The sequence below is a fragment of the Megascapheus bottae genome, chromosome 2, assembly GCF_031878675.1.
Source record: "Megascapheus bottae isolate mThoBot1 chromosome 2, mThoBot2.hap1, whole genome shotgun sequence".
NCBI classification, from domain to species: Eukaryota; Metazoa; Chordata; class Mammalia; order Rodentia; family Geomyidae; genus Megascapheus; species Megascapheus bottae.
Genome location: NC_143510.1, coordinates 49544633 through 49556039, shown reverse-complemented (window position 1 = coordinate 49556039; position 11407 = coordinate 49544633). Strand labels below are relative to the sequence as shown.

The 11407-nt window shown below is 50.4% G+C and overlaps 1 protein-coding gene across 2 annotated transcripts; it reads left to right on the top strand.

Annotated features, from left to right (window-relative positions):
* Positions 1 to 583: 583 nt before the first annotated feature.
* LOC150066882 (keratin, type II cytoskeletal 71) lies at positions 584 to 8074 on the top strand. 2 transcript variants are annotated; one of them, XM_090356089.1, is made up of 11 exons: positions 584 to 1030; positions 3149 to 3363; positions 3960 to 4020; positions 4902 to 4997; positions 5296 to 5460; positions 5634 to 5759; positions 6187 to 6407; positions 7049 to 7087; positions 7264 to 7304; positions 7695 to 7710; positions 7888 to 8074. In XM_090356089.1, the coding sequence occupies exons 1-11, from the start codon at positions 584 to 586 to the stop codon at positions 8072 to 8074; spliced, it is 1614 nt and encodes a 537-aa protein (XP_090212215.1). The 2 variants fall into 2 exon arrangements, with proteins under 2 accessions (XP_090212215.1, XP_090212224.1); XM_090356098.1 differs by lacking the exons at positions 7264 to 7304; positions 7695 to 7710 and having other exon boundaries at positions 7049 to 7083; positions 7863 to 8074.
* Positions 8075 to 11407: the final 3333 nt, after the last annotated feature.

The window sequence follows — 11407 nt, the reverse complement described above, 5'->3', positions numbered from 1 at the left end:
CTCTCCTGTGCCACCCCCCGGCCCCCACCACCTCAGGAGAAGGAACTGCTGATTTCTATGGGTGGTTGCCGGAACACTCTGTCCTGCTTTAGAAAGAAGGTCTATCTAGGATGGATGTCCCAGGTTTCTCTGCTCAATTGCACGCCCTATTCAAGGAAGCCCATGCCATCTCTGCTTTCCGAGCCCAAGGGGAAGCCAACAACCCAGAGATTCATCAGGATAGCCATACTGAAGTGCCAATGACATCCCCCTAGAGAGGCTACAGCCTGGGGGAAATTACCCTATAACAGCAGGTTAATTAGATAAGACACAAATTACATGAGCAAAGCTTGCAAGCCCAGCAATTTGATGGTTTCATGTTGTTTCAGAGGTGGGGAGGGCCCGATCTCTAGCTCAGCACAGAGAAAATGACTTCTTGCTCCCAGGCAAGCCAAACCCACGAATTAAGCTCTCAGCTGCCCAACTACAAGCCCAGTGCCAAGCACATATAAAGGCACCTGTCGATGCTCACTTCAGCCAGCGCAACCTTTGTGGGACTTTGCTTTCCTCACTCCTGCATCCGAGCTCCATCTCTACCAGCAGCATGAGCCGCCAGTTCACCTGCAAGTCTGGAGCTGCCACCAACAGGGGCTTCAGTGGCTGCTCAGCCGTGCTCTCTGGGGGCAGCTCATCCTCCTACCGGGCAGGAGGCAAAGGGCTAAATGGGGGATTTGGCAGCCGGAGCCTCTACAATCTAGGGGGCACCCGGAGCATCTCCCTCAATGTAGCCAGCAGCAGCGGAAAGAATGGAGGTTTTGGATTTGGCCGGGGCCGGGCCAGTGGCTTTGCTGGCAGCATGTTTGGCAGTGTGGCTCTGGGGCCTTCATGCCCAACTGTGTGCCCACCTGGAGGTATCCATCAGGTCACCGTCAATGAGAGCCTCCTGGCCCCCCTTAATGTGGAGCTGGACCCCGAGATCCAGAAAGTGCGGGCCCAGGAGCGGGAGCAGATCAAGGCTCTGAACAACAAGTTTGCTTCCTTCATCGACAAGGTGGGTCTATTAAGTATGAGGGATCTTGCAAATGGCTCTCCCCTTCTGTTCTTGGAATAGGAGGTTTTGTTACAGCAGGAGGGAGTGCGGTTAGGAATAAGAGGTTTTGTTACAGCAGGAGGGAGTAGGGTGTTTATTGTGGGCATGGCAGGTGCCTTCCATCATCTTGGTGCCTTGTGCTATCTTTCCAGATGGAAAATAAAGGCACACTCAGCCCCACTGAGGCTTAGGGGAAATCTGAAGAGGAGAAACCTGGTCCTTACTCCTGGGGCCTAGATTGTGCCATTGTTAAGTCTAGGGTCTACCTAAGCAGGTGGTGTTCAGTAAAGGCTGGTAGGAGACTGAGCCCCAGAGTATCCAGGAGGCCTGCCCTCCTCCTGTGGCATGCTGCAACATGGTCCACCAGTCACTTGCCCTGTAGATGCAGAACCTCCATGTCATTTCGGGTACTTTGATTGACAGATGCTCTGCTATGGGCATTTGTTTCAGTGGCTAAGGACTCTCTTGAGAAGTAGAGTTGCGTTGTGGTGGAAGAAAGCCCATAATGCTTTGGAGTCAGGCCTAGTTTTAACCTTGACCCATCATTAACCAGCTCTGTGACTTTGGGAAAGTCACTTATTCTGCCTGAGTCTCTACCTCCCTATCCTTAAAATGGAGACAATAACCCATTTCTCTTGGAGTTGGGCACAATGCCCAACCTATAATCAGTATTCCAAATACCATGGCTGTTGTTACGATCTCTTTTTGTCTCTGGAAGCCTGAGGAGTGATGCTGAGAAGCCAAGGAATTGCAGGTCTGGAAAAGTCCTCCTGCACACATAGGCTCCTGACATCTGGTAGATAAGAGATGATCACCCCAACTTCTGTGTCAGCAAAGCTGTAGAGAGCAATGACATGCCCAAGGCACAGAGCACAGGGAGAATGAGCTTAGACTCTCAACTACCTGCCTCTGATCTTAGGGAGGAAACTAGGGGGCTCTGTTTGCCTCCATGCGATTTAGGCTTTAAGGTGGGGCTCTGTTCTGCAGAGCCTCAGAGGCCTGGACTGGCTCTATGGTTTCTTGTCATGTCTAGACAATCAAAGTGCTCTGAGGACTGGGGATCTGGGGCTGGGAGCAATTTGACTGACCTTTGGCTGGGCTGGAAAAACCCTGCTGATAAGGGAAATTATCAGGAAGGAAGATCTCTCTTAGGCAGGAGAGAACACATCTCAGAGCCTAGATAGCTCCCAGTTTCAAGGGAATGCAGTCCCTTAACTTCAGAGAGCCAGAAAGGATCAGTGAGGTTTTATCTGCAATCCAGCTGGGTCTAATGGTGCCATGTGTATTGTGGCGTCTCAGAGGAGGGATGTGCCCAGTGCTCAGCTCATGAGCATATGTGAGGAACTCAGGGTTAGTTAAGCCAACCAAATGGCAGGTCACTTGCTAGAGACAAGTAATCCTATCTCAGTGGCAGAATCCAGACAACTTTCCCATGACCCATGCACCCAACCTTGCTACACAGCTGTGCTCTCAAGAAGTCACATGCCTGAGATTATGTCTCCCCAAATCAGAGAAAAACAAAGTGTCTTGAAATCAGACCCTCTGGTGAGTTTCCTGGCTCAGCCAGAGCCCACCTTCCCTGCCCATCCTTCTCCACATGCTGCGCCCACTCTAGAAGAAAATGGGTGTAAGGAGCAGGACAAGGAGAGGAGGAGCAACCCTGAGCAAAGAAGTTGGAATCTGGAATATACTCAAGCACATGGTCTAAACTTCATTGAGTTTTGGCATGGGCTGAGATGAAGTATAGACTTTTCTTCAGACTGACAGCCTGGCTCTGCCCTGATATTTCAGATACATTCAGGCCCTGCTCCAAATTAACCATGATGGGCTCTGGGTAACTGGATACATGTCGCTAGGGTCCAGGGACACATGCTTGGGTTCAGTTCTAGGCTCTACTAACTTGGAAAAGGCTCAAGCTACTCCATGCCTCTGTTTCTTCTCCATTGAGGGTTATTGATGCACTCACCTTTTACAGATGTAGTGAGGAGCCAGGGAGAAGATGCAGGGGGAGTGCCGTGCACAATGCTCTTGATGATGGTTTCCATGGAGACTCAACACTAGCTGGGCTTTGGGTTCCAGGTGCGCTTCCTGGAGCAGCAGAACCAGGTGCTGGAGACCAAGTGGGAGCTGCTGCAGCAGCTGGACCTGAACAACTGCAAGAACAATCTGGAACCCATCCTGGAGGGCTACATCAGCAACATGCGGAAGCAGCTGGAGACACTGTCTGGGGACCGGGTGAGGCTGGACTCGGAGCTGAGGAACGTGCGGGACGTGGTGGAGGACTACAAGAAGAGGTGAGAGAAAAGGGGGTCCTCCAGCGCTGGACAGTTTCTTCTGGCTCAGCCCAGCTTAAACTTATAGAAGATGGTGCTCTTTTTTTTATGAAAAGCAGAAGTCTGGAATACATTCCTTGCTTTCACCTCTAGTCTGGCACTTAAGACAAATGTTCAGTGTGCTGGAAAGTGGTCAGAAGATTAGCTTCGGAAGCCTTGGGTCAATGTCGTACCCAGGGCCTTTGCCAGGAAAGGGAAATACATTTATATGCCTCCCAGGAAGATAAGCAGGAGTCACTGAGGGACTTGCATGTGAGATCGTCATCATTTGTAATTCTTTGCTCCCATGCAGGGGTGGGAGCAATTTGCCCTCTTCCCTGAGTTTTACTGCATATACTTCTTCCTCATTCCAAACTAGATCTGCAATGACCATTTTCCAAACTTGGCTATGGTGTCTTCTCCTCCAAAAAGTCTCCCTGGCCTAGCTGGCTTCACTGTCAAGTCCTCTGGCCCCTATGTGCTCTAGTTGGCATGCAGATTCTCCCTCGGGGTCTTCCCAGAGCAAAGGAGGGATGTCAGTGAGAGACAGGAGCCCACAAGCCCTGGTGTTCCCACAGGTACGAAGAGGAGATCAACAGGCGCACGGCTGCAGAGAACGAGTTTGTGCTGCTGAAGAAGGTGAGGGGGAAAGCAGCCCTTGCCATACCTGCCAATGTACTCTACCACGCTGGTGTTCACCGGTGAAAAGAAGGCAGGAGAACCATGGTGAAAGGCTTTCCAGAAGAAAGAATGAGAGCTGGACACTGGGGGTTCATGCCTGCAATCCTAGCTATTCAGGAGGCTGCGATCTGAGGATCATGGTTTACGCATGCCCAGGCAGGGAAGCCTGTGACACTTTTATCTCCAATGAACCAGTAAAAAGCTGGAAGTGGGGGCCAGGAGTTTGGCCTAGTGGTAGAGTGCTTGCCTAGCATGCACAAAGACCCGGGTTCAATTCCTTGGTACCACATACATAGAAAAAAGCCAGAAGTGGTGCTCAGGCTCAAGTGGTAGAGCTCTAGCCTTGAGAAAGTCCAAGGACAGTGCTCAGGCCCTGAGCTCAAGCCCAGGGCTGCCAAAAAAAAAAGCTGGAAGTGGGGTTGTGGCTCAAGTGGTAGTATCCTCAGGGACAGCACCATGACCCCTGAGTTCAAGCCCTAGGATTGACAAAGAAAAAAGGAAGGAAGGAAGAAAAGAGTGAAAAAGAAAAGAAGTGAAAGGAAATGAAGGTTAATGGGGAGAGGACCTGTTACATAGGGGCTCCCTTGCAGCTGTGGGACATGGCTCATGTTACAGTTGTGCTTCTAATGGTGGGTGCTCTCTTCCTAGGAGGGGTACCCTATTACTCTCAATGGAATGGGTTCTTAGAAGGGGCTGAGCTTGGTGTTTGGTGCTTTATTTCCCTAAGAGCCACCCAGGGGGAGAGGGTACCTACTTTCCCAAAGGGCAGCCAGCTAGGATAGATGTTGCCTTCTTGGGTGCATCCATGGTGACCTGGTGATGGCTGGGACATCTTTCAGGACGTGGATGCGGCTTATGCCAATAAAGTGGAGCTGCAGGCCAAGGTGGACTCCATGGATCAGGACATCAAGTTCTTCAAGTGTCTCTTTGAAGCAGTAAGTCTATCTCCCACTCCTTTCCTTAGACAGGAGTTGGTAAAATGTTCCCAGTGGGTTGGAGAGAGAAAGAAATTCCAGTCCCAGAAAGGCCCCTAGGTAGAAAGCCATCTACCCTAGAAGCTTCTTAGCCTCCATCTTGAAGTGGGAGGAGGGAAACAGGCCTCATTCCATGATGGTGGTACCAAAGGATGTGACAGACTTGGGTTCCAAGTCACACTTCGACATTAGTAAAATGTCCAGCCTTTGCTTGGTCAAGGTCATCAGCTTCTGAGAGATCACTCCATCTTTCCTGTAGGAGATGGCTCAGATCCAGTCTCACATCAGCGACATGTCTGTCATCCTGTCCATGGACAACAACCGGAACTTGGACCTGGACAGCATCATTGATGAGGTCCGGGCTCAGTATGAAGACATTGCCCTGAAGAGCAAGGCTGAGGCTGAGGCCCTGTACCAGACCAAGGTGAGCTGGCTAAGCTGGGCTGATGAAGTAACCACAGCCTGAGCAGAGGTAGTGTCCAGCTCAGAGTCCACTGTGCCCCAGTCCCATAAAATAGCTTTTCGATGACCTCAATTCTTCTACCACACACACCTTCAGACTCATCCATGGCTCTGTCCTTGCTTTTGGGTTCCCAGTTCCAGGAGCTGCAGCTGGCAGCTGGCCGGCATGGAGACGACCTCAAAAACACCAAGAATGAAATCACAGAGCTCAGTCGGTTTATCCAGAGACTGCGTTCAGAGATTGAGAATGCCAAGAAGCAGGTAAGCAAGCTGGATAGAGGGTAGACAAGTTGGTTGAGAGCCTTGGGTTCTCTGTCAGGAGAAGAGAAGACCAGTGAGGTCAATGCCACCAACACTTCGAGTAGAATGTCTCTGGGACACCATTCCTACTCTTTCCAGCACAGTGTGGCCCCATAAATGTCTTTGCACTGAAGTGAGGCTTGGAAATGGAGCCCAACTTGGCTATGATCTCAGAGCAGAATTTAGAATTTCCCATCACACAGACATCTGAGCCCAGGGTGTGGAGGTAGGGTTTAGGAAGGGTTTGCCAGCCCCTTCCTCCACAAGAGCATTAGTCTGGGTGGACTTGGCAACTGTGGCCTAGGATCTTCAAGAATGGGAGAAAATTGGTTGCTGGTGGCTTCTATGATTACTTCTAGATGTCTAATTTCTGGACTTCCTTCTGTAGGCTTCTAACCTGGAGACAGCCATCGCCGATGCTGAGCAGCGAGGAGACAATGCACTCAAGGATGCCCGGGCCAAGTTGGATGACCTGGAGGGGGCCCTGCACCAGGCCAAGGATGAGCTGGCTCGATTGATGCGAGAGTACCAGGAGCTCATGAGCCTGAAGCTGGCTCTGGACATGGAGATTGCCACCTACCGCAAGCTGCTGGAGAGCGAGGAGTGCAGGTGAGCTGGGTGTGCACTTGCTCTTCGGGGCAGAAGAGCCAGAGGGGAGGGCCTAGTGCATCCTCACCCAGAGAGGGCGAGATATCCTGGGTAGTGATAGAATGGCGAGGATAGGAATACTAATAATCATTCATAATCAGTAGCCAGGAGTGTCCACTCATGCTGATAGTGCTTACTTCATTCTGGGAACTGGGTGATGGAAAATGTTCTATGTAGATTCTCTCATTTAATCCTATAACGTTCTTGAATGTATCTGGGGACATCCTATTGGTCTCTCTCTGCCCACAGAACTACTCCTCATTCTTCTCTCACACATTTCCATCCCATCTTCTCTATCTGGCCAGCTGCATCCTGAGGCTGGGAAAGCTACTCCAGTCTCCTGTGCTAGGGAGGTAGGAAGATGCCGAGTATGGGCCTGGATACAGACATGCTATCTCCACATGTGCACTTTTTGTAAACTATGACTCGATCAAGATTGTTACCTGCCTACCCCCAGAGATTCAGAGATGGCCTCCAAAACCTCTCAGACTCTATTTGTGCCAAAGAAACCCTGGAGTAAAAAATGGGACCTGTTGGGTTCTGAATCCTGGTGGGGACAGTGCAGATTGAGTGACTTCTCTCTCATCTTCTCTCCATTACAGAATGTCTGGAGAATATCCATCTCCTGTCAGCATCTGTAAGTATCTGTGGGCCTTTGACCTAAAGTTTAACCCTGGGAGGCTGGGAAGACCTTAGTCACATCCTGCATGGGTGTAGACAAGGGAATAAGAGCCAGAGAGGGGAAAATTTTCCTGAGGGTCACACAGCCAGATGTTAGACCCCTATCTTAAGTCAGGTCTCCTGACTCCCCACCTAGGGTTCTTTCTTCCCTTCATGGAATGGCAGGGGTGGGGGTCGGTAGGGAGGGGAAGGGGCTGCTGTTTCCATGTGGCATGGGGGGTATGATGGGTTTGTGTGAAGCTAGGGGTCTACAAGTTGCAATCAGACATGTGCAGGGGAAATTAAAGAAAATTGAAGGAATTCAAAAATGGGAGTAGAGGAGAACCTCAAACCTGTAATACTGGATCTAGGTTTCTTAGCAGGGTTAAAAGAGTTAAATCAGATATTTGGGAAAACTGCCATCTCGGGAATGCTGGCAGGATAGAGATGCTGGAGGCTGGAGGTTTGGCAAAGGAGTTAATAGGTGAAGACAGTGGGAGGATGGGCAGAAGAAAAGACAGGCACCTGGGTATCTGGATTAAGGAGATAAAGGCTCTGAGCATGAGCAGGGTAAGACCCGGCCCACAGGGTATAAGCTGAGCAAGTCAAGGACAAGAAATTGGGGTGGTGTCTTGGGGATAGTCTCACCAAGGGGAAAGTATGATTGTGACCAGAGTCCCCAAAGAGTCCTGACCCTTCTGGGGAAAGGAGAATCACAGTTCCTCCTGAGTGTTGACCCTCCCTCTCCCTCTGCAGCCATCATTAGCAGCACCAGCGGCAGCAGTGGCTATGGCATCCGGCCTAGCACCGTCAGCGGAGGCTATGTGGCCAACAGTACCAGCTGCATCTCTGGTGTGTGCAGCGTCCGTGGTGGGGAGAGCAGGAGCCGGGCCAGTGCCAGCGATTACAAGGATACCCTGGGGAAGGGCTCCAGCCTGAGCGCCTCCTCTAAGAAGAGTGGTCGGTAGATGGGCTGCTCATGCCCTTCCTCCTGTGTGGACCTGCCTCTGGCTCCCACAGCGTCTTCCTCTACCCTCTTGTCTCCCCCACCCCACCCTGCTGTTCCTGGCTCCTGGCCCTTGGCCAACCCATTTCTTCCTGCAGCTGGTGTCTTCTGAGCCTGGATAGGTAGCACACACCCAGGATTTGCTTAGCCCTGCCAGTCTCTACCTCAGTCCTCGTGGTGGTGCCTGGATCCCTGAGCCTGGGACACAGATCTCTACCCTGATGGCCCTGTCTCAGCTTCTGCCTAGATCTGGCCAGTGCTGGCTCTGAGTATAAGACGAGGACTGAAGGACAATCAACCCAAACTGGCCATCCCATCCTTACCCAGGCTCAGCCCCATTCTGAGTAGGACAAGCATGGTTCAGAGTATCTCTCTTTGCTCTCTTGTACCCAGAAATAGAGAAGAGGGGACACTGTTTGCTTTTCCTGTGTTCCTAAGCCCCGTGTTGTATCGTCAATAAACATTGCAATCTCATTGAATGGTTTCTGAGTGTTCATACATTCAGCACGTGCATGTGTACACACACATACACACACACACAGACACACACACATCTACATTGCCACATGTCAATGGCATGAATACACACAAGTGTGACATCATGTGTGTTATTTCTATGGCCTGTTTGTAGCTGTGTGTGTGTGTGCGTGTGCATGTACATGTGTGTGTGCATGTGTGTGTGTGTGTGCGTGGGGGGGGTAAAAAAAAAGCCCACCCAAGTACACATGGCAATAGGGAGGGAGTTTTGATGGAGTTGGAAGACTTGAAGAATGGAGCACAGGCTGGGAGGAGGGGAAAGAGGATGGGAGAGAAAAGGGAGAGCTACAGAAGAATGTGTATACAACCCACTTTCTGGCTTCCCACCAAAGTATGAACAAAGTCCAGAACTGATAGGGACCCTGAACTCTCTCTAGGCTGGGATCTTGGGTATCTGCATTTGCCCTATCCTTTCTGCTCTCCTGGCCTTCTGGAGGTCAGCAGAGTGAGTGGGGGGAGCTGGTGAGAGTCCCATGTCCTGGGCTGGAAGAAGCTGAGGTGGCACTGAAGCCGAATGACCAGGGGATCCAAAGAGCCACTGTTGTGATGGCTTTTCCCACCCAGTGGGTAGGAGGAAGGCAGAGAGGGAGGACAGAGTTTCCAAGCCAGTGGTTTCAGGCTACAGAGCAAGGGTGTTGGGCAGGTAGAAAGCCAGAGTTTCTGAAGTCAGGGGGCACTAACCCACTTTCAAGGTTGCCATATTAATGGTGCTGTTGGGGGTGAGGCAGAGGGCTTAAGTAACATGGAAGAGCAAGGATCCTGGGCAAGATGCCTGGCTATGGGCAAGAAGGGTATATGGAAGAACTGGTGAAAGGTTTGGGGGAAGGGTAGGATGAGCTGAGATGACAGCTAGAAAGTTCACAGGAGTGGTCCGTGGCTTGGGGCAAAGTCGCAGAACCAGGTTGAACTCCCTTATCATCCAGGAGGCTGCTCTCAGTCCACAGTCCATGCCACTATCTGCCTGGTAGAGGTGGAAAAGGTGAGCTGATCAAGATTTGGCAACACGTTTGCTACCTTGGTTGGCAAAACAAACATATGTGCATGTGTATCTCTTTGTGTGTGTGTGTGCATATGTGCACATGTGTGTTTCTAGCATGGTACACAGATAGGGGTTTATCAGGATGGGGATGGTTTCCCCTGGGTTCTGAGTCTATTTCCTAGTGTCGCTTGCAGAAGATGATCAGGCGACCCATACAAGCCCCAGGGCCCACTGTGGGAGGACAAGACATGGCAGACCAGTCAGGACTTGGTAGATAATTGGGAAACAAGTGAGAGCTCTGGAGCTGGGAGATAGTAACAGTGAATAGCTGGCAAGGTGGCCACTGGGTTATATCTTACGAATTTACATGGGCATTTGGTAACGGTTGCTAAGAGCAGTGGTTCTTTATAGTACCTGAAAAATAACCTCATGATTGTTTTTAAAATGCTGAGGTCTGAGTTCCTCCCCTAAACTAAATGAGTCAGGCTGTCAGACTACTGGGACTACCCCACACATTCACTGAAGGGAATTTAGTGAGTAGTTAGTGTTCAGAATGAAGACTGTGATCTTAAAGTATCTCGTGTAGTGTGTCCAGATCCAAAGAAAGACAGCAGTATGATCGAATAGTCATGTCTGCCATGGGGTCACAGGTGATTTAAGTGATGTTATGAATTTGTCCTCTTGACTGGGACTCTACCTTTCATTTTATAGCACTCCCATACTATTGTCCAAGAACTGTCCTGGGAACAAGGAAGTTGCTACTGCCATTTTACAGACAAAGCAACAGGGACAGAGCACCTGCCTATCTAATGACACCCTGACAAGAAGGTTTCAAAGGGACCCTGTCTGTACAGCCTTTTAGTGGGCAGCAGGGAGGTGAGTGGGAGAAGCTCCCTGGCTTGCAAGTTTAGACAAGAGGCTGTTCTTGGCACTGTTGACACTTGCTCATCCCTCCCACCTGGAAGCCTCCAGGAGACCAACTACAGGGTAACTGCGGAAGATGACTTGTGCTGTCCTGATGTCTTGGTGTGAGGTGGTCTCTGTCACACAGCAGGAGCTAACTTCTCTGTTCATTTCACCAATAACACAACTGTGACAGTCACAGAGCTAGGCTCAGACCCTAGATCCTATACTCTTTCTAATATACTCTTAGCAGGATCATGTTGTTTCTTAACTGGAGTCAGGGGAGCATGTCCCTTAGTTGGTCAGGAAGTGTAGGAAAGTCAGTAACTTCCAGAATAGAGAGAATGCTGGCAATTTACAGAGAAGCAGGTTGGGCAACTCAGGATCAGTTGGGGGCAGGCAGTAAGAGAGAGGAGCAAGGCTGGGGCTGTGGGGAGGGCCTGAAGTTGCATCATGTGTGGCCATTTGGCTCTGCTCAGCCCTGTTCAAGAAAGACGTTTCTCACCCAAGCCTCAGGGTCCCTGAAGGGCAGAAAGAACAGAGGAAGAAGTAGAGTCTCTGTAGATTCACTCTGGGGCAGGGGTGAGACCTTCCTCCCTTCCCCTCACTTTCTTTGTTATTCAGAACTAGGGATAGAAACCAGAATCTCACATAAACTGGCAAGTGTTCTACCACTTAGTGTTTTGTATTTGAGACAGAGTTTCACACTAGTTTTGCTCAGGTTAGCCTAGAATTGGCAATTTTTTTGCATTTTTTTTATTGTAATTAGTAAAAGGGTTACATGATATTTGTCAGATAGAAGGTGCACTAATTCGCATACATTGATACCCTTTCACATGTCTTGGTACCATTTCCCTCCCCCCCACACTCCCCACC